Source organism: Ornithodoros turicata, unplaced genomic scaffold (assembly GCF_037126465.1).
Source record: "Ornithodoros turicata isolate Travis unplaced genomic scaffold, ASM3712646v1 Chromosome13, whole genome shotgun sequence".
NCBI lineage: Eukaryota > Metazoa > Arthropoda > Arachnida > Ixodida > Argasidae > Ornithodoros > Ornithodoros turicata.
This window is the reverse complement of record NW_026999307.1, coordinates 3,832,724-3,857,696: the sequence shown is the minus strand read 5'-3', so window position 1 is coordinate 3,857,696 and position 24,973 is coordinate 3,832,724. Positions and strand designations below refer to the sequence as shown.

General features: G+C 45.3%; 1 protein-coding gene across 1 annotated transcript in view; it reads left to right on the top strand.

Annotated features, from left to right (window-relative positions):
- The window catches only part of LOC135372101 (receptor-type tyrosine-protein phosphatase delta-like), a 55,106-nt gene that overhangs the window by 16,964 nt on the left and 13,169 nt on the right, over positions 1-24,973 (top strand). The window contains exons 5-7 of the mRNA XM_064605817.1: positions 15,260-15,562; positions 16,920-17,213; positions 20,267-20,572. Coding sequence (XP_064461887.1) covers positions 15,260-15,562; positions 16,920-17,213; positions 20,267-20,572 — 903 coding nt within the window. The remainder of the gene's footprint in view (positions 1-15,259; positions 15,563-16,919; positions 17,214-20,266; positions 20,573-24,973) is intronic.

Genomic DNA, 24,973 nt, shown 5'->3' with positions numbered 1-24,973 from the left:
AGCGCTGCGGTTCCCGCGCTTTCGTCTTCTTGTTTGTTTGTTTTTTCCTCATTCTGCCACTTATACTTCGGAAAGCTCGCTTGCTTCCTACCTACAAGCTCGAAATTTCGTTTTAATGCCTTTGATTTGCCCACCACGCTACGCCGTAGCCCCAACATCTCTATCCTTTATCATTCACTTCAGTTACATACCGCGAAATCTAGCGGATTTGGCCACGCGCCGGGCAACAGTCTCTGGCGACAAGCGACAAATATCTACGAGGAGCTTATGCAAAATTTTGTAGACGCGACTGATATTTTTTTGTCCCTCACGTGGAGGGGCCGCCATCGGTTTTGTCGCTTGTCGCTCGTTATGGGGTCCGCGCTTATGAGGTACCAGCGGCATGGCCGAGCGGGTTAAGGCGTCACGCCCTTTGATGGTAGCCAAATTCGTGCTGAAAACTGGGAGGTGACACGGGAGGTAAAAAAAAAAAAAAAAGGCCGAAGGTGCCGATTTCAGACAACAGTGTCGCAAGCAGTACTTTTTGCGTTTGGAAGCTTTGAAAGCTCTGGAGTGTTACACTGGCAGAAGTTTTCTTGGTTTGTCTTGAAATTGGCATGGCTACTGGAAACAGTATGTGGCTCGAGCAGTATGTGTATTCTCCCCCCAAAAAAATGTTTTGGGACGCGGTTTTCCCTTCCTGCCGGGATCCAAGTAGCGAGCGCATTAACATCAGGAACGTCATCTTGACATCGTCTGTCTCGCCTGAGATTACTTCTAAGGGCGACAAGTGATCGACGTAGAAGTACGATTACATTGATTACATCGAAGTAATGGACAAGGTGGCCGCGGAGTACACTGCAACTGAGGGATTTAATTATTGTTTTTTGGTTTCATGTTTTACTGACGTATCTGCATGTTGCGATCACGACGACATATAAACGTGATAGGACAACTAAATTTTCGGTTAAATCGACGACATATCTGCATTATTTTGTAATCAAGACCGCATGCTCTACCTAGTAAATGTGTGCAGAATTACTATCCGCGTGCCATTATTTCGATGGTCTTGTTTCGATTATCTTGAGGATGAGAAACCATGTCCCGGGTAGGATTAGAAAACACGGTTCTGCGTGGTGTCTATTCAAATGCACCCCTTTGCGGTTCCTGGCGGATCACAACAGGCTGTTCTGGTGAGGCAGTTGCGCTACTACAAAATCCAATCACATACGCAAATGATGGTGCATTGGTTGACGTCACGTGATGTTACATTCAGATGTCTCACGCCTTCTTTATTTGGCGAACCAATGACAGCTTATAGGTAAAGGAATCAGTCTTTAACTAGTAGTATAGTATACTTCAGTCCATTGCAAGATGCTTGAGCATGTCATATACTCCCATCTGACGCAACATCTTGAACCTCACCCTTTCTTTTATCGTCCCCAACACGGCTTAAAGAAATCATATTCTTCCGAATCGCAACTAGTCTCATTCACGCATAATAGTCTTTTTACTTCATACTAAACTGGAGCTCCATTGCGGACTTAAGTTTCTTGGACTTTTCAAAGTGTTTGATAATGTTTCTCGTAAATTATTACTGTATAAACCATCTGTATTTAATATGAACCCTATCATAAAAGGTTAGCTTCATTCGTTCTTGTTTCACCGTCGTCAGTTCGTAACTACCGTATTTTCTGATGTATAACGCGCACCGGTGCATAACGCACAATGCAATGGTGCTACAGGCTTCTCTACCTCCACCAGTATACACAACAAACCGTAAGGTTGCATTATATATACATATGCTATATTTGAAACACTGTTAGTCAAATCCGTTAAACTGAGATGCTCAACAACGTCCCTCATTTCCGCGCCCCTTCTCAATCACGCCATTCTTCTGAAAGGAATTAGATTATTGGCTGCTGAATAGCATCCTTAGGCAGCATCATATACTTTTTATGAAGTCCAGTGCACTTTAGCCGGTTTGATCAACTGACGCAAATAGGTATGGGAGAAATCCACAACACGCTCTGGAAGACGCTAGAATTTGTACCGTCACCGACCTGAAAAGGAACTCTGCGGGAAAATACTTCCGTGTAAAACGCGCATCGTTAGATGCCACGCAGGACCTCTTCAGAACACTAAGTTACTGTATAACGCGCGCGTTATACACCGGAAAATATGGTACTAAGAAGTACAAACTCTGGCTACACCGCTGTTCGCTCTCGCTTCCCCCAACGGTCGGTTTTGGGTCCCATGCTTTTTCTCATATCTATTAATGACCTTCCTAAGAATATTCCTTCCAGTTTACGCCTATTTGTGGACCACTGTGTTCTATGCAGCGAAATTACTAGTGAATCCGAGGCCAACCTCCTTCAATCCAACCTAAGCCCCATACTTAAACGGTGCTAAACCCAGCGTATGGAACTTACCATCACTAAATGCAAGTACTTACGTGTCGCCTGGAAGAGTCCTGACTCACCGAGTACCGCTTCAATAACTAGAAGTATCTAGGCGTCTATATTTCACACGATCTCTCCTAGTACAACCATATGATACACATTTCAAATAAGGCAAACCAGAGTTTAGGGTACATTAAACGTAACTGGTCTTTTGATCCAATTAAAATGAAGGTAACATTATAAGACGCTTATCCGATCCAAACTAGAATACGCTACCGCAATTTGGAATCCTCATCGAAAGACGCTCATTCGTATACTAGAAGGTGTCCAAAATAGACCAGTACGCTTGATCTTGGGTAGTGATAATCGCACCTCCACCGTTACCAAATGAAAATTAACCTTCATCTGCCACCACTGTCACTGTGCCGTAAAATAAGTCGTATCCGTCTATTTCACAAGATTTATTATTTTAACCCTGCGTTGAAAACGTCACTCACCCTTAGTTCGAGTTACGTATCACCATCAGAAAGTCGGCATCCATCGTTACTTAAAGGTCAGATATGCCGATTTTGAAGTGCCGCAGAACTGAGCGATACTCGCGCTGTGTGTTCATTACCGAACACTGAATATGTGTGCGAAATATCTTGCTCCAACTGTTCGTAGTTTTTTAGAAAACAGTTTTTTTTAGTTTCCACGTCCGGCCGTCGGACCGTCGGCAAACCCTGCGCACGGGCGCACCGACGTCACTGCTCTCGGTTTATCTGTCTTTGGCTTGGCATGGACTCTTGGCTTGGCCGCTTGGCTTCTTTCGTTTCGTCCTCTGTGCAGCGTACATAAGCGAACAGCTGTTATGTTGTTGCTAAGCCGGAAACAAAGCATGTGAATATTTTTTTTTTTTTTGGCACGGCATCGTTTGGAAAGTGCGCTTCCTTGTTCTGACCTTGCCTTTTATGGGCTGGAGCGATATGATACGTAATATGCTACGGCGAAGTTGTCGAAGATACGACGGTGCTACGCTGTTAGAACAATCATCGGAGCATTCAAGTGTTACCTATTATAAGCTGCCAAAAGTGCGAAGCTCTTGGCTGACAGTGGTGCCTGCTAATTTCCACTGCAAGGATTTCGTACACGAACGTTATCATAGGTTACGCGCGTCTCCAGAGGCACTTTGGAATCTCGGCACGAAATCGTCTGATGAAAATCTCAGGTGCCCGACGCACAACGTTTTGAACGTGTCACTGAGGATCAAGGCAAAAAACTAGAGCAAAAAAGGTAAGTCGAGGTTCAGATATAAAAAATAGCAAGCTTAATGAATCGATTGTGCAGCTGTCCGACTGCGCTTACTCTGATATAACCACGATTAGCAACACAATAGTATTGATAATCTAACTTCCGAATTACCACAGGTGCACGCTGAAGGCGGAAATGAAGCATGATCTGGCTTGTATCTGGTGCATGAAGAAATGGCTGACACGTTAGTTGCAGTCTACCTCCACCAATAGGTATGACAATGTGATGTTATAATTTGAGTATTCACCTATGTTCAACTTTTCATGTGCGCTCGCATGCAGACATCTTGACACCACTTTTAAATCTGCCCTCAAAGTTACAACCTGTGCTTTCAGGGTGGAAAACAAAGGTCGCCATCCTGATTAGCTGCTATCTCCCAGTTCAAGCACTTTTGCTGTCTGGACACTGGTTCCTGTGGACGGGGTGTTACAAGCTTCACTGTCTGATATAGAAGGTACGTTACATTAGTTCAGTTAATTTGTCTTTTGCACATTTTTGTTACTGTTAGCTGGATTACTGTTGGACATACAATCCTTTGGCACACCGAAGCTGATGTCGCCTCTGATAACGTTTTAGAATTTTCAGTGTCATCAACGTCCATTGAGGAAGGTGCCTTTACTATCTGTGAATCTTTAATTGAAGAATAGCCCAGAATTCATGTTAACATTGTCTACTCTTATTAATTCACTGTCTGTGTTCTGAGAGCTAAGAAAAATGGAAACTATTTATTTGTCACAACTTCACACTGGATGTGGTACTGGCTTGACATGTAAGCTAAAATACCTGGATTCTACAATAATCGTGTTCAACTTGGTGCATTACCGTGGGCGATGCCACACTCACTACATTTTTAGTGGGTCCCGTGCACAAATACTGTGTGCATACTGCATACATACATACTGTTCGATAGGCAAAAATACCTGAGCAGTGCTGTGTAGTCTTTTTACCCAAAGTCCATACTCTTACTGCAAAGTCACAATACGTAGAACAGCAATGTGCAGGTATGCTGCGATAGAGATTCACAGCAGAAAGAAGACTGTTGAGAGCATCTAAATTTTAATGAGACGAGACGTTCGTGCACAAGGCTGCTCTTGTTAATGTCTAACATGAAGTTACAAAATCCCGGAATATATAAAACATGTTGTAATGTAGAGAGCGAGGGCTGGTACAGACATAAAAATAATTATACAATCATATATAATAAAATAAAAAGGGGGTACAACTCCCCCCTCAACTCGACTCGACAACTCAATAACTCTACTTATTCTCTACCTTACAACATGTCATATATTCTGGAATTTTGTAACTTGATGTTAGACCTGAAGAAGCACAGCCTTCTGTGCGACAGTCTTTTTTCTGTTGTGCACAATCATTGTACAGTAAATACGAATATCCATTTTTTGTCATTAAATGCTTTTTCTTTTTTTTTTCTGCAGTGATGAGCATCCATAAGGACACATGCCAGAAAGGGAGTCTCTTCGGGATGACAAACACTGTAAGAAAATATTCCGTTTCAAAACGGGACCGAATGCTGCTATCCGTTGATGCCAGCCAAGTCCCCATAGTCTTCCGTTACGGCTCTGATGGTAGACGGCGAATGTACAGAAAAACGGTGTTGAGTCTGTTGTGAACTGCCAACGGCTACCACTCAGTAAATAGTACATCATCACGGCTGAAGTGCCGTTTGGGCAAGGTACTGCTATATATCAGTAAGTACAGGAAACTGTACTCGTGATGTGCCTCTTCATTACGGCAGCAATTCACTAATTATAATGACGGGGCCCTGTGCAGTAATGAAACGATGATTCCGCTTTAAAACAGGGATACATGCTGTCGACCATGATGCTAGCTGGTTTCCTGTTGTTTTCCTTTACAGTCCTTATGGTCAATGCGAGATGTCCAGAGGTTTTGTTTCATTGTTAATTGTTCAATTCTCATGTTTTGTGTGTCCAGAGAGGATAGCTTTTCAATAATAACCCTTTATTTTGGAAATTACTGAAAAGAGTACAAATAACTTGTGCATGACTTCGGTGGCGGAACATTTGACCGCTATGTATCACATGATCTGAAAAGAAAAGAAAGTATTACTGAGCCTCCTTAGTCATAATACTTCCACAAGAAATTAAATTATTTGATGAATAAAGAAATGTAATATGCTCGTAGGAAGCATTTACAACTTACATGTTCCCACTTCTTGCTATATTCATCTGCGGCCCTCATTGCCTCACGCATTTATGTATGTAGCCCTCTTGATTTTCTTATGCCTGCTGGCTCCCTTCGTTCTCAATGATACCAACCAGGTGCCTAAAATCATAACCAATTAATACAATTTCCTTATGAGTATTTAAAATAATTGCATGAAATATTCTTAGTTTCACATGGTGTAATGATCAGGACAATCACTCCATTTCTCTACCAACTATTCCAAATAAGTTTATGAAGAACACTACATGACCACCACTACAAGTGGCACAACAAATTTCTGAGCACATAGATAGGATTTTTTTTACATCCGTGAAACATGCTTATGAGCATAGTTCAGCATGGCAGAGACACCACCATATGTGCAGCATATGAATGTCTCTGAAAGGTTAGCAGTTGATATGGCCTCTGCTATACGTATGTGTTACATCGCCTGCTGTATTTGCTGCAGTATGTATCGTACCAGCCGAGTAAATATGTAGTATAATATAAGGAGGGTTCTTGCAAGACAGGCCCACAGATAATCTAAGCTAGAGCACCATCTAAACTTCCAAACCAGTTTTTTGTTACTCTACTACATCACGTGAGTTTCAAAATGCTATATTTTTCCAGAATGTGATATGCTCTCCTACAACATTTCAATGCATGTCACAATAATTTTTTATATCTGCCGTTCTCTATTCAGGTAAGCCATGCAAACAGAAAATATACCGGTGAATAAATATCAGGAGTGCCTCCGACCTTCAATGGATATGCAGGGCCATGACGCTGCCATGTGTGCCACTTCCTGTCGTTGAGAGGGAAGCAGAACATTGTCTGCTTCCAATGCATCAAGTACTGTCTTGCTGAGGCTCTCCCAAGGGTAATAAATTCGTGAGAGCAGAGGCATTTGTGGGATTGGTGAAGGTGCACTCACAGATGTTGACTGATCTAAACAGGAAAGCAAAACAAAAAATGGCACTTAAAGCCCGAAGCAAGAGGGCAAAGTGGCATCTGGAGATGTATGCACTATACCTTGTTTCCATAGTCCATTTTTAACAATGAAAATATCATCGAGGCATTTCTCAGCACCAGCAACCATAGAGCGAAGTGATAACTCATCCATTAAATACACCTAGAAAGAAATAACTGGTGTTACAAAGATTTTTAGAACAACAATGCAATTGAAGCTCATACGAGAGTTATAAACGTTATAACAAAAGTGGCATACCTGTATCTTGCCCTCCTGACAAATTCCATGACCCACAGCAACTCTGATTAGCTCCTCAAGACATGTTACTGACACAAAGTTTTTCGTTTTGTGATCTCCACTCCTCATCTTCAGAAACGTCTAGTAAACAAGAAAGAAAGAGAAAAAGAAGCAGCATTGAGCAAGCTCTGAAAACCACACACATATAGCAACAACTGTAGCATGCACAGGGAAAGATATGTACCTCTCATATGGAACTTTCTGTGTCAGAAAACAAAGTTATTAAGCAAAACCGGAAGTAGCGTATATATTTTGCAAAAGTTTGGTTAAACAGACTATACATACCTCCATAATCACGGCTGAGCAGCGATATTCTGAGGGAGACACCAACAGAGTTTATTACTTCACAAGCTGAATATGGATGACTGTCCATTAACTCTGAGGGTCGCACACAACAATATACACTTGTCTCTGAGATTCAAGATGGTATAGTCTGAGGTCTGGTAGAAAGCTTGATGGTGTTATGCGAAAAATTGGCATCACCTCAGGGCCAGTTTCCACAAAGATGTGTACCGGTTTCCCATACCGCAAGTTGTACTCGTCTCCGGAGACCACAAGATAGTGTCCTGTTGTATGTTGAGTCCCAAGAGTAGTGATTGTCGAAGCACACAAGAAGGGACTGTCAACTCACAGTGCACGATGCATTTGTGATGAGGTGATGTTTTTAGCGTGCAATATCTGCTTCTTCACTGTCCACACAGCTGGCTGCAAGAAGCCACAGAACAAAAGTCTCAAGACAATACTTTTTGTGTTGAATGTGTTGGCGTTTCGTCAGGATGACTCAATGAGGAATTGGTTCTATAGTTCTTGGAAGCAGCATTACGTCCCTCTATGGTACAAGGAACACCACTTGAAAAATCTTCATGTGATAGCAGATGGCCGAAAAGAGCTCGACGACAAGAAAATTTCTGCAGCAACAAAGTGCACCCGTATATCACCTACCAAGAGAGTGCAAAAAAGGGATCCATTTATAAACAGTCTTCAGCTGTGCGAGCATGAAACCGTTACTGGTGAAAATTTTGACGCCGCTAAGACTAGTGAAAGGTACATTTGTTTGGAAAGACTTTGAAATGTGACCTCTTTGATGAATTGCAAACTGTAGAGGATCGGAATTTTGCAAACAGGAGGCCTTCCTATAGTGCAAATGCAACAGATTTCAATGGAAAGTATAACAGGCCATATCGGAATGATATCCACTTTGGAGATTGGGACACTTTCAGGTGAACATTCCACAACAGAGGAATTCCGTTTATTCCAGCTCCAAGGGGGGGGGGGGGGGAAATAGAGTCACAACATTTATCAATATTTTGTGCGAGATCACAGCAAAACACAACCCAGTCAGCCATATACAACCTTAGGATGTCCCATGGAGTAACGACCTCGGATAACCAGACGTCCTCAGGACGTCGGGAAACTTCCCACGGATGGAAATTGTACTAACATAGTTTGTTCAATGTTACCGCCCGAACCGGTCTACAGGACATCCTGGCCGACGAACAGAGGACACATTTTGGATAATTTGAGGCATGCAGGGGGCCGTTCTGTGGTTATCCTGTGGACGATGTGGCAGGTATTAATTGGGTTCTACAGGTACTATATGATTTGATTTTATTTCTCTATTTTATTTACTTGTGGTGGTTACACAGTAAAGACAGCATATACAGAACAAAGAACGTTTATTACACAATAAGAAACTTCAAAGCGGCACATCTGTGAGTGCTACAGTCCCTTAGTCTGGAGGAATGTAGTTCGCGTGTAAGTCAGCTTCCATTTCTTCACTGCAAAAGAACAGGTTTCAGATTTTTCTGGAGCATCCTCGCTATAGCTTTCACAACACTGAGCATAGCTTTATTTTGTCACCGTCAGTTAATTCCATGCGTCGTTCTAGACCTACACAGGTACATTTGTCACAACGCAAAATGCACCTCTGAACCAGCCGTACGACCTGCATCCAAATCAGAAATACTACCTGAAAACACTTCGCTATCCGAAATATATGGCACTCTGACAGGACAGGTGTACCCAGTACCCACCTCAATCACCGATGTTACCGCTTGAGCGAACACCGTTTGTTGCTTGACATATCCGTAGCTGATGTTCTCAGCTGTTGTGATAACTTGGAGACCGCAATATGGCGGCCGGCTCCCTGAAAATGCCTGACCTGTTGTGGAAGACGAATATGAGCTGCGTCTGCTCGCCGTTCTGTTTTTGCATAGCTTACCTGTATACGTTGCTGCTTCAGCGATACTTTAACTGAAGCGTGCACAAGTACCAACATGTGTAGCTGACAAACTCACCGACGGGCAAACTGGTCAAAACCAACCGCCACGGCCGCCTGCCCGCTGTTGCCAGCCGTGAGCTGCTCTCGATTTCGTGCATGATCTCCTGCCCCAGTCAAAAATGCGTCACGGTAATGAACTACATTTTGGGATCACGAGCACCAACAAAGCAAACTTGCGAGCCAGGTACACTAGATTAATGCTTATTGAAGTCGCAGCACTAATTCTAATCGAATTTCACTGCGAAGTCTACTGACACGGATGCCCACACGACGTCCTCTGTCCATCCGACGTCCGTAGTTCATTGTATAATTTTGGGACATTAGATATCCTTTAAGGGTATCCTACGGAGATCTATAGGACATCGATTCAGGCAGTTTGTTCTGGGATAATAACCGGACATCCGTAGGACAGATGTGGTTGACTGGGAAATTATTTGAGTAGCCTCCCCCTGCACGACTGAATATTAGGCAACTCTTTACGTTTCTACTCATCATCTACACACAGTGACACACACGGACACTGCTTTTCTGCTGTCGCACACCGTTACTGCAGACGCGTATGCAACGAAACAATTTTTGCTACCATGCTTACAAGTGGTGCTCGTATTTGACTTGGTATAGTGGTGGAACAACGAAACAGGTTTTGAACTCACCTTTGCTTTGCGGGGGTACAGTCGGCCAAAGACCAAACACTAGATGCACTTCCAAACACTTAAAACTTCACGGAGCGTCTCATGCGTCTACGAGGAAAGAATTTCGCAGGCTTCCAGTTAGCGGCTCAGGTGACAATGCTGTATTGCTCCGCGCTGCGTACTCGCTGACGGCGAGACGCCGGCGTCCTTGAGCCTGCCACATTCATCCGAGCAAAAAGTTAGGCCCGAATATTGCGATATCACTGTTGGATCGTTTAAAAACGGTAAATATGTGCTTCGCTGAAGACATGTATCGTCTTCCATATTTCTGCTAGTATAATCGTGACGTGGTCTGAACAAAATATTTCATTTTCAGCGATATTGCTCTACTCATTCCTGGAAAAGACGACGGGATAGCAACGGTTCATGTGCCGCTACGGAATTGGAGCAGCAATGAAAAAGAGAAGCTCTGGTTCCGTGGGCAGCGTTCCGTAAATTTAAGGTCTTTTTTAACAGTGAACCCTCATCACCTCATGAGGATACAATGGTTGACGAATGGTTCTCAAGCACATCGAAACTTCAACAAATAATTCATGAAAAAGCCAGTCAGTGCTAGCACCAGGAATTGAACATGGACCGTCCTGCTACCAGTCAGAGATGTTACATTTCAGGCGCTCATTGACTTTTGGTGAATTACTTGTTGACTTTGTCCCAAGGTGGAGCTCGCCACAGTTCATTTGCTTATCTGTTAATGTTGTGGCGTGTGTTGCGTTTTTCTCTTTATGTGGTCCCGACTCAGAACGGTTAATTTGGATCAGGTCAGGTACGTTTCATTTAGACATGAAAAACATAAAGTGGTGTCTCTCAACACAACTTAGCAATGGCCTTCATGCATTACTGCTACGGCCATTAAGCGTGAATGGAAAGCTGCACATTATGCATGATGTAAAACCCCCAAGACTAGGGAACACGAAGGGACAGACACAGACACGTCCCTTCGTGTTCCCTAGTCTCGGGGTTTTACATGTGCAACATCTTCACCAGCTCGCTTGCTTCCTAGCCATTTTTTTTTGAACATTATGTTTACTCTACTTTTATCGTGTGCTATATAATCTTGTTCAAGTTCTGTGAAACGACGTGTAATGCTATAAAAAAATTCAGTACACTGCTTATGTGGGTTGAATGGTAGCGCATGAATGCAGGAAGGAAACGGTCATGTTATGGCAAGTGTGTACGTATTGTACATTTAACTACTAATTTTATTGGTTAGCTTTTGCCGGCATATCATGTCAAGCCATGTTATATTAATTTGGAACATGTTCTTCTTAGTAGCCAGAGCAGCTGATACACAGTGAGAACACAGCCCATGTGTGTTTGTCTTTTCCACCGCAGCCCTTGGGTTTCCTCCCTGATGGCTACACATGTCAGGGATAGGTTTCAGAACCGGTAGTTCCCGCCAAGTGTGAATTGCTTTTCAGGGGATCACCACGCTGGCAGATGAACCATATGGTTTAAATTATTTGCAGGACAGGAATTGCGTAGCTTCACACAAATAGTACTACTACGACGTAAGAGTGGTTTCAAACCTAGCTTTTTTGTGTTCCTGACATTATCGCACAAGATGTAGTATCCACTATGATCCTTTATATGGGGGGTATGTACAGTGCAATCAACAGACGCTATTTACAAATCATTGTTTTCTACTGTGTTGAAATGGGGTAGTTTGTATCTCAGAGCCATAGTGAAACACGGGCAGCCAAGGACAGACTTTTGATGCCCTCGAGAAACATGGCAACACATTGCAGGGGCTCTGAATGCTGCCTAAATTTCCAGAACACACAGCTCAAGGCAGCGGTTAAATAACAAATGGTTTGAGAAATCCAAGACAGTTGCATGTGTAAGCAGTCCACTGTTGGATTAGCTTCTCTCCGAGATACGTTATCTCAAAGGGAACGCACGGGCACACTCAGAATGATACTAGGGCTGCCTGTGAAATACAGGGTGTATGCTATAAAAGGTCAGTGACATTTTTGCGCGTGACACTATATCTATTTGAGAGACGGGCTTGTGCTGCCATACAGTGAATCACTTATGCCAGAGAAACCTACGAAAAAATTGTGGTTACCATTCACTGCGTAATAAAATAAACACGGCCACGGAAACTTTCGTCTTCATGTGTTTCCTATGCGCAATACCGATGGATGGAGGGGAAGTTTGCATGGTCATATTTATTTTGTTACACAGTGCTAGGTAACCACAATCGTTTCGTAGGTTCCTCTAGCATAAATTATTCACTTTGAGGCGGAGGAAGTCTTTTCGTGATAGAGGTATAGCATCAAAGAGGTATCACTTCTTGCATGAAAATGTGACTGACCTTCTATAGCATACACCCTGTAGAATGAGGAGAGGGGGAGATATATAACCCTTTTTTCTTGTCTGTTATTCTATTGGTTAAATTGTCATTTGCTTAACAGCATATATGTGTATATTCCAGAGTCTGCTAATAAATATATCAGTTTAGAGCTAGCAGTCGCACTGTAGATGTCTCATCCTGTCCTTGGCTGCTTGTGTTTCACTATGGCCATGCTTGCTATTGCAAAAACAGAAAACGAAAAAGACAATAGAAAAATACGAAAAGAACGACCTAAAAAGCTGCCTGTTCTAGTGCTCACATGGAGGAAATGCAATGAGGTAACATGTTCCATTCATAAACTGTGCATAGTAGTACATATCACAACGGCAACTGATTATTCAGATTTTTCTTGAAGTACTTTGTTTTTTTGAGCTTTGTTTGCACAGTCTATTATTGGAGCTTTATGTGATTCCCCTCTCGAGATACTTTAAGATTGCTGATGCTGTGCAGTTTGTTAATTTTGAAACTGTGCTGTGCTGAGGTACAAAAACATAATTGTCATATCTACATTTGAGCACATAGGAATAATTTGTAAGTACTTTCCTTGTTGACATTAACATTTGCACCAGGTCACAACATTGTTGATTGATGGAAAATGTAAATAAATATATTTATTTGCTTGCCAAACAATGCACAAATGTCTTCTTTTCTAGTGAGATATTCCCTGTTTACAAGACATAAATGCGGAAAAGTTAAAGGTGCACAATGATGGTAGAGTCTAGCGTTGCTTTTTGCCACTTCACATATATTCACTGTTATTCGTGTGCACATGTAGGAATAGGAAGGTAGAGCATGTGCTTAAAAAATTTCGTATGCAGCCACACATATGGTTCAGAAGATTAATTAGATGATGTCCAAGCATATATAATTGTACTTTATGTGCAATGGGTATGCTAACGGATTGCTTCCATGAAGCCTTTTCATTTATTTTGATAAGTTTTATTTTTTATTTCATATAAATTTTATATTACTTATTGTATACTTATTTTTTATAAATCCTATAAATTAAAAAAATCAAGTTACGCGGACCCTGTAGGAGTACCCTTTGCAAATGGTTTGGTAACGTGTCTCTAACTGTAAAGGTAAGAGGCAATCGAGAATGCTGCAGACAAGGTTGCAACTTACATATTGCTTATCATGTCCTACATACAAAGCGATTTGTACAATAATTCCTGAGCACGGAATTGATTCCAAGGCTGGCCAGTGATGTCACCCAGGACGACAAGTCACATAATTGCCTCTAACACTTTTACACCCCATGGGCTGCATTGTGAATTGAAAGAGCACTCTACAGAAGCATAAGGTGCACCTGATTTCTAGGATTTATGCTATGCCCTAACTTTTCAGACACCACATTTCTAAAAACACCATTTCTAAGAGGCAATATGTGCTCTGGTACTTCTTTTGCGTCTGCATAGTGTGCAACCACATGGCTACTGGAGCTTTCGTGTGCATGTTTTCGTGCGACGGTGCTCATTACAAACAATATCCAGATGTTAGACATAAAATGCAGTAGTTTGTAGCGTGCCACACAACGCAGCGTGACATGGGAGTGTGTGATTCAAAGAAAGCTTCTGGAAAATGCACAGAATCTCACAAAATGTTTAAAATGTGATTTGTATTTCGTTTTACGTCTCTCATCGTTACATACCATCGTCGACGCTGTTGCACATTGATAAATCGTACGTAAAACCTGTGCCATTGCAGTATGCGGTTTCTCAAATACATAGCACAATTTTTTCCTGCACGAATAAAATGCTGTCGGCATTTTCTTGCTAACACGGCTGTCGAAACGTCAGTCTCTACAATGGGCAAGTGCTGCAAAGGGGCTAACGCAGACGCGACTTGATACAAATTGTACGTGCTCACAAAACACAAACGACGAATTCCAGTCACAACATCGCACAGGGGTTGGTTCGCGAATGAGTTCGCTGCTGCTGCACTGTTTACTTATCGCGGAACGGTGGAACCCGGCTGTCCGCCATCTTCAAGCACAGATACGTGAAGCCGTGAGAAGCCGTAGCTGAAATCCACTGACAAGTACGAAGGCGCGTACACGTCACAATGCCCGTTCGGGTGCATCTACGTCATAAAAATGGCTGCGCCCATGTGTGTTTCGGAATGAATTATCTATTTTTTTGACATGGTACTCTACCGAACTGAGAGAATGAAGGTGCATTTTGGGGAGAGCTGGATGTGGGCTTTCAGAATATCACAATCGTTTCGACTATTTGGGATATCGGCATAGCTGACCTTTAACACAAACACTTGCGGAATCATTTGTGCTACGAACATCCATTGAATGGAACCGGCTTCCCACTTTCATCACTTCAATAACCGACATCCAACACTATAAAGAAGCGCTGTTCCAACATTTTTGTGTTGCTTAATAACTGTTACTCGTATATAATTTGTGTTACTGGTCCCATGTTGAATTTGTGCTCTTTTGAAATGGAGTGCTTCCCTCTGTGATGCTTCTGCCCTGTTGGTAAAGAAATCAGGTGGGTTACTTTTGACGGGAATAGGACCCTTGCTACGCCGAACACTAGATTGCCGTCTGCTTGAGCAAATCGGTGCCGACGACTTTGAGCACCGAACGGCACCGAATGCCTGTCTTTTTGAACGAAAGGCTCTCGCTCCACGTCTCGCAGAAGGCGCGGCTGTGATTCGAGGAACACTATATGTAACTAGCGCGCCTTCTTTTGCCTAGATGGCGTTGCTGAAATCTTGGCTCTTTGACTGATGTTCCTCCGAATACGTTGTGTGTCAATGTAGCTTTCCCTGTACCCATGACAATAACGTGTTTTCCAGATCCTTCTAAACCATCTTTGAACTGGTGGTGCAGTGGTCCTTTTGACGTGATGGTAAAGATCCAAAAACCAATTTACCCAAACGGTCCCATCGATGGATATCGACTGAACGTCTGCCCAACGCAGCGGTGCCCTGACGACAGCATGACTTCCAACTATTTGGAGTCAAATCCTGACTCTAAGAAAGTCGCAAACCTGAAACCGTGGCAGAAGTACACTATCACGTTGACCGCTTATAACACCAAAGGGGAGAAGAAGCTCTACAGCGAACCAGCGACCATCAGCGTCTATACAATGCCCGAAAGTAAGTTGATATTTTTACGTCAGTTCCCAAGCAGCACACATCTTGGCCCAATATTGACACGACTTAGTTCCGTACTAGACCAGTATTGTCGGTATCCAGCCAATATTGGGTCAAAGTGTTGTGCGGCTCGGGTTATACGTGGTCACTCACTTTAAAACATGCAGGCGAATCACAGAGTGCAATGTAGAACAGACCTACACGTGTGTCTGGGAACAACGCTCTTGGACTGAAAAGAGGCTAGTTACGTATTGCTCAGTGTTTCTTCAGGGAGTTCTAGATATGGAGAAACAGAAAGACAATAGCGGTCAAAGGAAAAAGAAAACAAATCACTCATGACAAAGCACCTAACAGAAACTATTGTTAGTAGAAGTTGTACCGCTTAGTGTAAAGTGACGCTCATAAGCACCAAACACAGCCAAAGCGGCACTGCAGCTGTCTCCGGCTCCAGTGGTCGTCGCCCAGTTGAAGGTTAATCCCAACGCTCGTCGTCGCTCCCGTTTCGGCGAGGTGAGCTGCCATTTCAGCAAGAAGAAGAGGCACCTGGAGAGAGTCAGCTTAAAGAAGCAACGGACAAACAACCACAGAAATCATAAGGAGAGAGGCTAGAAGAAAAGCCGCTAGAGAGAGTAATGGGGGAGAGCAAATAAGTTGAACGGAGGCGAGACCCTCTCCCAATGTCCAAGCCCGGGAGGCGCCATGGTCAAGATTTTGGATTCGGTCGGATTCTGCCACTGCCTTTCCACGCGTAGAGGTCAGGCGCGTTCGGCGCCATGGCATCCAGTCTAATGAAAGTCGTGGTTGCTTCCGCTGGGCTCCGTGTGCCATGCCGTGTGCCGTGGGAACGAGAGTCGTACAGTTTACACCTTGTGCTGCGACATGAAAAACCGGCGCATAGAACTCGTAGGAGACACCGTTCGTAACACGCTAGAACTAATGTATCGATCAAGGCGGCTCCCATGTTAAGATGTCCCCCCCCCCCCCCTTCGCTGGTTTGGTTTCTAGTTATTACGGGAGTTCTATGCAAGCAACAGCTCGCGGCACGTGCATCTCTTCACTGCTTTCCAGTACGCTGCGGCTGTCCCAACAGTGTGGCGCATAGATGCGGCGAATACACAACTGATACTAATGCAGTGTAACCCCAAACAAAGTGCATTATTTACTGATAGGAAAAAAAAACACAAAAGCGACGTTATAGCGTTCGAAACGGGGCAGAGACAGCATTAGTATTGTAATATCTTCCTCAGTTGGGAGTCTCAATGTAGCTGGTTGCCGTGTTTCACGAGTAGTTGTAGCCTTATTGTGCAGACAACCCCTCTTCCCTGGTGATGAATATGAATGGATATCTTTTCATTTGCAGTGCCTTCGGAGCCTCCTACTTTAGAGGCCGCCATTGTGGAGAGTCGGCGAGTGAAGCTGGTTTGGGGATATCCAGCGTATACGAGCAAAGAGGTCACGGGCTACCAAGTGTCCTGGTGCACCTCGGACCACCATAAGTGTTACTACTACAGGCAAGATACGAAGAAGCATTTTGTCGTCGGCGGACTGAAACCTCTGACGGCATACGAGTTCAAAGTGGAGGCTCGGCTAAGTTTCGGGACTTACAACGTACCCGGCCGACCAGCTACACTGAACGTGACGACGTTACCCGGAGGTAAGCGTCATCCTGCGCACGCGTCCGTATCGACAGTGACAAAATAACGATAACCCTCCTCCTCTTCTACCGTCCTCCCTACGGTCCTCTTCTATTTGTTCGTGCGTGTGGTGTGGTCTCTCTCTTCTTCTGCTTACGTGTTGTAGAACAATACAAATGGCCGGCTGGTCCGAAAATCGGAGCCCGACCCGGCCCGCGGTCCGAAATAGGGTGTCAAAGTTGTTTCCACTACGGGCTCCCCGGCCGGGCTCGCTTTAGTTCGAGAGTCCTCGGACCTGAGTCGAGACGAGCTTTTGTGAGCCATTCTTTCGCATTACTTAATCCTGAAGATTCGTTTTGTAAACAAAGCAACCGTATATCTGGTACCCCTTGCGTCTACCAAAATGCTACAACATAGGCGACGAGTTGTTCGGGGCTCCGCCATGTTGAGGATCTCGCTCTGACTGCGGCGTGTACAGTACAGGCGCGCGCGCTGGACTCGACGCCCACATATTGCTAAAAGCAGGCATCACATCAAAGCTCTGCTTGCGAGTTCCAAGTATGTGTGGCTTAAGGGCGGATCCCATAACGCGCGAGAAGCGACAGCTACACGCGACAAGCAACAAATTCGGCGGCGGCACCCGGGCTCTCGCGACAAAAAAGCTGTATCGCGGCTACAAAATCCTGCATCTGCTCCCCGTAGATATTTGTCGCTTGTCGCCAGTCACCGTTGCCCGGCGCGTGCCCAAAACTCGCTAGATTTGGCGGTATGTAGCTGGAGCGAACGACAAAGCATAGAGATGCGGGGAAAACAGCGTAGCGTGAGTGTCAAGTCACCTTTGTTTTAATGAAATTTCGAGATTGTAGGGGAAAGCAGCCGTTCGAATCGATGGTTATCGCGTATAGCCAAAATCTATTGCACATTGTGTGGAAACGGATGGAACTGCAGCGCCACCACAGACAAACATATTATAACAAACTTACGGTAGTATAAATTTCTCTCGGTGTTTATCTTCCTGCGGCGTTTCAGTCGAAATTTTATGATGTTTTTGACAGATATGCCGCATAATCAATTGAAAAATACGAATTCTTCTCTCGCCAATATAGTTTTGTCGCCAGCTGCTGTCGCCTCACAAATGGGCCGGGAAGCTGCTCCCGCGACAACGGCGACAGCGACAGAATCTGTAGCGTGTCGCTTGTCGCGTGTTATGGGATCCGCCCTTTACGGTGTTTACTCAGCACAGTGTAGATATAAACTGTTGGACGGATCGCATTAGGCATCCGCCTATGCAGCTGCGAACCGGGCTTCAGTCGTGCTTTCGGCAGCCGGGTCAGGATCGTGTCGGGTAAGCCTGCGTGGGTTCGTGTACGGGCTGCGTCGGGATGGTAAGTTGAGGTCCGTGCACCGCTTAGTGTGTTGTCTAGGCGTCGAAATTATCGAGTGAGGCTGGGATGACCGAAGGCCTCGCCTGCAAAAAAAGCTGCCTACCAAAGAACGACGCCGAGCCGATCAACGAGAATGGATGCAAAGAGCTCGCTTGAGTGCTACGTATCACACTGACACGTATGACATGACAGGAACCACCACCGTCTACAACTCCTGCATCGACCTGGTCTTCGAGAATCGAACATTGGTGATAGAACTGTCAACTCTTACCACATGTTCTATGACCACAAAGCACTCATCGTCTCGCTACGTGAGGGACTGTTAAATAAAATACACTCAGTAGAAACTCTGTTGTAAAATCATTTAATAATTATTTGTCAAAAATGCAGAGGCGAAATTGTCTACACCACCCCTGAGCGGCTGCCGCTGTTAATTCGTGTTAGATTCTTCTTCTCTACTCCATCTTCTTCATCGTTCTTGGTACCTCCATCGTATATCTCACTGAGCTTCGATCATGAGAAGAATGTTCAGCCGTACAGATATAAAACTGACGTTTTCGAACATTCATTCTTTCCTTGTACCATAAGCGAGTGGAAGCATGTCGGAACCTGAGTGCGTGTTGTATACATGTGTGCTTTTTATGTTATTTTTTCCCATGTTGCACTTATTATTTACTTGTATTAGTATGTACCCCGTTGCAACAATGTAGTGAGGCCTTGTAGCGTACTAGATAAAAAAAAACGTCCCTCGACTTTGTAACTAGTTTCCTTAATGGAAATTAGAGATAGCAGAATTGGTGAAAGTCATTATTTAAAGCGTCTTTGTTTCTTTAAAATCGTGGAACGCGCTATCACGTTAACATATGCCTCACGTGCATCCACGCATCTTCGGCTTATTTTTCGATCTTGCATGCCTCCTGGCTTTGCACTGCAATCTCCAGAAGTATTGCAAATATACTGGAACATTAATGTCTTGCCAGGACGGTGCGTCTCGGTGGGGCATCAATGCTGTGTTGCACTGCGGCCTCCAGAGGTGTTGCTAACGCCATTGAACATATATGTATTAGAACACTGCACAGGCCTAATTTTCCCAGAAGACCTAACCTAACGGACCCTGGTGCCGGACTCTCAGCGCGCGCGCCACACCAATCGTCCCCAAATGTGTGTGCGTGCACGTGTGTGTGAAATAAGCATAATCACATATAAAAGAGGTGAGAGTTCTCAAAGACCATAATATCCCATACCCAATAAAAAAGAAAAGAAAAGTGACATGAAAATTGAGCTGTTCAGTCTCGTGAAATATATTCGCGTACATGCCGGACCATGGCCAGCGTTCTCAAGCCCGTACCCGGCCCGGGCCTGGTGGCTGAAACCCGTGCCCGGCCCAGGCACGCCTAAAAAAACGCAAAGCCCTGCCCAGTCCGACGCGCGGACCAGGCCGTGCTCGTATCTTCGGATAAGCCAGGGCCCGTGCAGTGCTCTAATATGTATCGCATTTGTTGTGTGAGTGAAGTACATGGTGTTGAAGGATTCATACGATTCAGGTCAAATCCACTACAGACTTGTGTACATTCGTATGCCTTCACATGTAACCTAAACAGCGCGCGGAGACGACCTGTGAAGTCTAGATAACATGTCACATTCGTACTGTACTTTGGATACATTCTTAAGTGTTTGCCGTATTGCAGGCCCCAGTAAACCCAAGGACGTCCGGGTGGTCCAACACAACGCAACGTTCGCTGAAATAGCATGGCGAGAACCCGACGACCCACAAGGTCCCGTGGATGGCTACAGGTTTATGGCGTGCCCCAAAGGGTTCTGCGCGGTGACGACGGCCTACACGATTCAGCGAGGCAATGACACAGAGGCCACACTGACTGAACTGGAGCCGTACACACAGTACGCATTCCGCATATCTGCTTTCAATGACCTGCCGGACGGAAATATGATGCACGGTGACGAGAGGGACCTTGAATTCTTCACTGATCCGACAGGTAAGTTACTTCTTGAAACAGACGCTGGTCTTGATTTTCAACTGCTCAATACTAGATTAACTTCAACCAGACAGATGCTGCCGATCTGCCTTAAAATGTCCATGGAATCTACGGAACACGCATAATATTCTTGTGTAAGACACTTCGCGTTGTCGAGACACTCATACAACAAAAAATTTAAAAGAAATTCCCAGGAAAGCGTTTTAACACGCAAGCTTGAAATCGGCTCCGAAGTTCTACTCCACGCCCTTCTTATACTGTCGTGTTTCTCCACCCCTTCTTAACTTCCACACGCGCACTTCTGGGAGCCCATATTTACGTTTGGTTTGCACATACCTCACAAGTAAGTTGTGTCAACAGCGAACGAGGAGGAATCTTCCGCATCACTTCCCCATTGACGTTGCCTTCACGAAATGGTATCGTAAACCATTTCATGTTAGTAATAAGCGTAACCGCATACGGCGATTTCTCGACGAAAAAAACGGCCAACCTTCCCACCGGCACGACAACTCGACGGAAAAACGGGGGGACGAGCCGCATGCACATAGTTACACTGCGGCGGACAGTGACGCCCTAGAGGGCGTTTCGTTAGTCCGTGCTAAATTTTCACTTCAAATTAACTGATAAATATTTTGCTACACATAGAAAAGTTATGGTGGTACACAGAAGCATATTCGCGTCGTGAGCGCTACAAAAGCACCCTCAGACAGCAGCGGGAGGGCGACAGCATGCTTCCCAGTTCCCGAAATGCCCGCCACCTCCGCTTGTGAAATGATAGCGCGTGGAGCGGTCCTATTGGCTGCCGTCGAGGGGCCACTCCCGCTCTTCGCCAGATTTCGCTGTCCACGCTAGAGCGTGCTGTCCACGGGCCCGGGCCCGACCCGGCCCCCGGGCTTGGCCGGACTTCTTATCGGGTGTGTGCTCCGGGCCGGGCACGGCCCGGGCCAACAAAAGACGCCAGCTCGGCGGGCCGAGCCGGGCCCGGGCCGACAAACATTACGACACAGGTATTTATCAAGCTTATTCATAGATATGCAAATATGATGTCACCACTTTTCTCGAAATGGCTGCACAAGCGTTGCAGAAAAGTATAACTACAGTGCTAACAAGCACATCACAGGGTTTCTTCGCAACAAGCCTCTTCTGGAGGAGGCATGCTTTGTGACCTCCTTCCCAGTATCATGTAGCTTGGCATTCAGGTTGTCTTTAAATATTTGCAAGGTTCCTTGGCATGTCAATGTGGATTTCCGTACTTACACAACGCTTCCGGAAAAAACAATTTCCGTGTTCTGCACCTCGGAGGACCTGAAAGTAATCGATCAACTGTGAATACTACAATTCCGTTTTCTGCACGTCCGAACTGCCTTCGCAGAGATACGAGTATTCTTATTCTTACAAGTGCGCTTTTGCTTGGCGTATATCCGGAACTGGTCCCTATCACATCTGTGCAATACAAAATCGCACAACAGTTTACGCCCCCACCCAAGCACATTCATCATACCGCATAATATTTCTACGGTTGCTTACTTTCAATATTACAGGTTGATACAAAGCGCACACTAACGCACCAGCTTCCACCTCCCGCACCACCCACCTCGGATTGGTTGCTGGCGGTTGAGGGAATGTGACCACGTGACACACACATTCTAAATCGAAGAGAACGGGTTTACTCAAAGAAACGCAGGCTCGCACTTTGTCCAGTTTTTGTAGAAGAAGTACACTTATTAAGCCTGGTTTGGTTTTCGTGGTGAAGAAGTCTTGTGAGGTGATGGCGCCCCAATCGATACTACCGTGGCGACACACTTGGCGCGGCCGCGAAGCTCTCACAGAGACTCCCCGTTGACTGGGCTCTCGCCACCTCTCTCTTTCAAAATTGCTTGGCCCCTGGCCAACTCCAGCCCAACAGCGTTGTGCTTCAAAGCCCGTTTGACATTTATGAACACACCATAGGATTTCGGCCGTTATTGTGAAGGTGCCCGCATCACCATAAGCAATCGGGTAGAGTATTGCCCCTGGCAATGAAACCTCACGTTCATCATCTCAAAAATAAAGTCGTTGTTGCCTTAGTGGTGTCAAGCGTTTTACGCCTTGCGAAGGTGGAGTTGGCATATTACTTCCCAGTGTGAGTTTGTAAAACCCGACGGACTCAGCCAAATAGCTCACACAGACGCACACAGAATCGGCACGCAAGGATCAGATAACGCGAGCCGACAGGCATCCGGTATTTTGAACACCTGTGGTCGCTCTTAGCGCGCTCTCAGGTTTCCGGACGGCCGAGGAGAGAATCAGTTAGCGTCTCGGCCTCGAGGTATTAAGCACGAGCCATATGCACTCTTTAAGTAAATTGTTAAAGTAAACTGTTTCCCTGCCTCAACTCATATTTGGCGCAGTCGACCATGAGCCTTAGCCAGCCATTCAGCCACAACAGCAAGCCCTTTTGAAGCCTTATCATCGCCTTGTCAAGCATTTCATCTACACGCCAAGCCCCGCCGTTTCAACGCCATGCAAGGTATTGTTTGGGAACAGTTAGATGCTGCTACAACGTCGCGCTTCAGTGTAGAACTTCTCAGAGAAGAACTGGAAGCACGGCAGTTGGGCAGTGCTGGTCCGAAGGATAAACTTGTGCAACGTTGGATGACAAATATTAGTGCGCAACGTGAAGCGTCTCCGCCTCTCGAACAGACGTCTTCAACCAGCACAGGTGCCCCCACGATACAATTGGACCCCGCCACGCTACAAAACCTGTCAGCTTTGCTTCAGCATATGCCACGCCCGACGACAACTCTAACGACGCTGCCGGATCTATCATCATCCATACCACAGTTCGAAGACTCACGGAAGCAAAATGTTAAAATGTGGTTGGAGGATGTTCGACGTGTCCAGCAACTTGCGTCTTGGGAGGACGCTACGACCCGCCTGATTGCCGCAAGCAAGCTCAAAGGCGATGCTCGTAATTGGCACCTCGCGTTTGGAAGCCAGTTTGACACTTGGACAACATGGAGCGCAGCTGTTCAAAAAACGTTTTCTCCGGACTTGACCCTGATTAAGTGGCAAAACCAAGTCATGAAAGTGACTCAGGAACATGGTCAGTCTCTCCATCAGTACGCTTTTGCGAAGCTACGGGTCACTGAACGCTGTCCTGTCACTCTCAGTGACGCGCAAAAAAATGACTACTTGCTTCAAAGTATACGTGAGCAACACATCTCCGCAGCCCTAGCAGCCAACAGGCCACAAACGGTCAAAGGCTTTATCACGACCTGTTGCAGTTTCGACAAATGTGCTTATAAGCAAAACAACGCAAGTCCCTCATTGTCGACATCTGCACAACAGAAGCCTGCCACACAGTCGCCTCGGACAACTAAGCCATCGGAACCATCAACACAAGCGTCAGTTTCCCAGTCGTCAGCAGTTGCATCAGCACATTCTCGTCCTCGCGGACTTGCCAGCAGACCAGCAGGACGCCAGGCACCAAGCTATTTCAGCCCAGTACGGTGCACCAGCTTGTCGCAGTGCTCAAGACATGTAACAAGCAGTATGTTACAAGTGTAAAAAGCTTGGTCATCTAGCGTCAAAGTGCCACAGCTGCCGCTCTTCGGCGCCTTCGTCAGTAAGCACCCCAAGCCCAGCAACAACGTCACAACCCTCTTTGCACAGCACTCCGATGGCCTTGGAGGAATCGCAATTGCAATGCCCATTTTTTACTGCCAGTGTCACGGGAATAGGAGAATGTGAAGCCTTCCCAGATTCAGGATCAAAGATCACCCTCGTGATCGTGATCGTGATCACCTTCAGGATCAAAGATCTCGAAATCTCTCGTCCCTGGTCACATGCTGAATCCTTGGACTATGCCGCCACTCGCTGTCGTTGGAGGCAGGGATTTCCCTACACCCCCGTCAGGGGGGGGGGGGGGTACACCCTCCCTGCATTTTTGGAACACCCCCCTGAAATTTCTCAGGGTACACCACCCAACACGGCCACCAACACATTCTAATAATGAGTCCGGCGCAGCGAATTACATCCTGTACTATCAAACTTGGGCTGTAGGACCACAGTGATGCAGATGATCCTACCATGCATTTGCCCAAATTCACCTGAAAATCACTGTCCCATTATTCATATAGTACGCGCATACGAAAAAAAATGCGTTCGGGCATGCAAACTCAATGTGGATCACAAGGAATCATTTGCGCCCAACTCAATCAAGCGAGGGATTCTGCTTTTTTCGTCTTTTTTCTCTTCACCGTTGGTTGCTAGGTATTCATTGAGTTTCGTGAGCCAAGGTGAAAGCCTTTTTTATTTATCGGTCGTGCGATTGTGCATCTTAATGTTGAAATGCCGCTCATAATGAATCTGTGTTCTACTGTACTGTGTTGTAACGTATTAACATGTACAAATAAAACG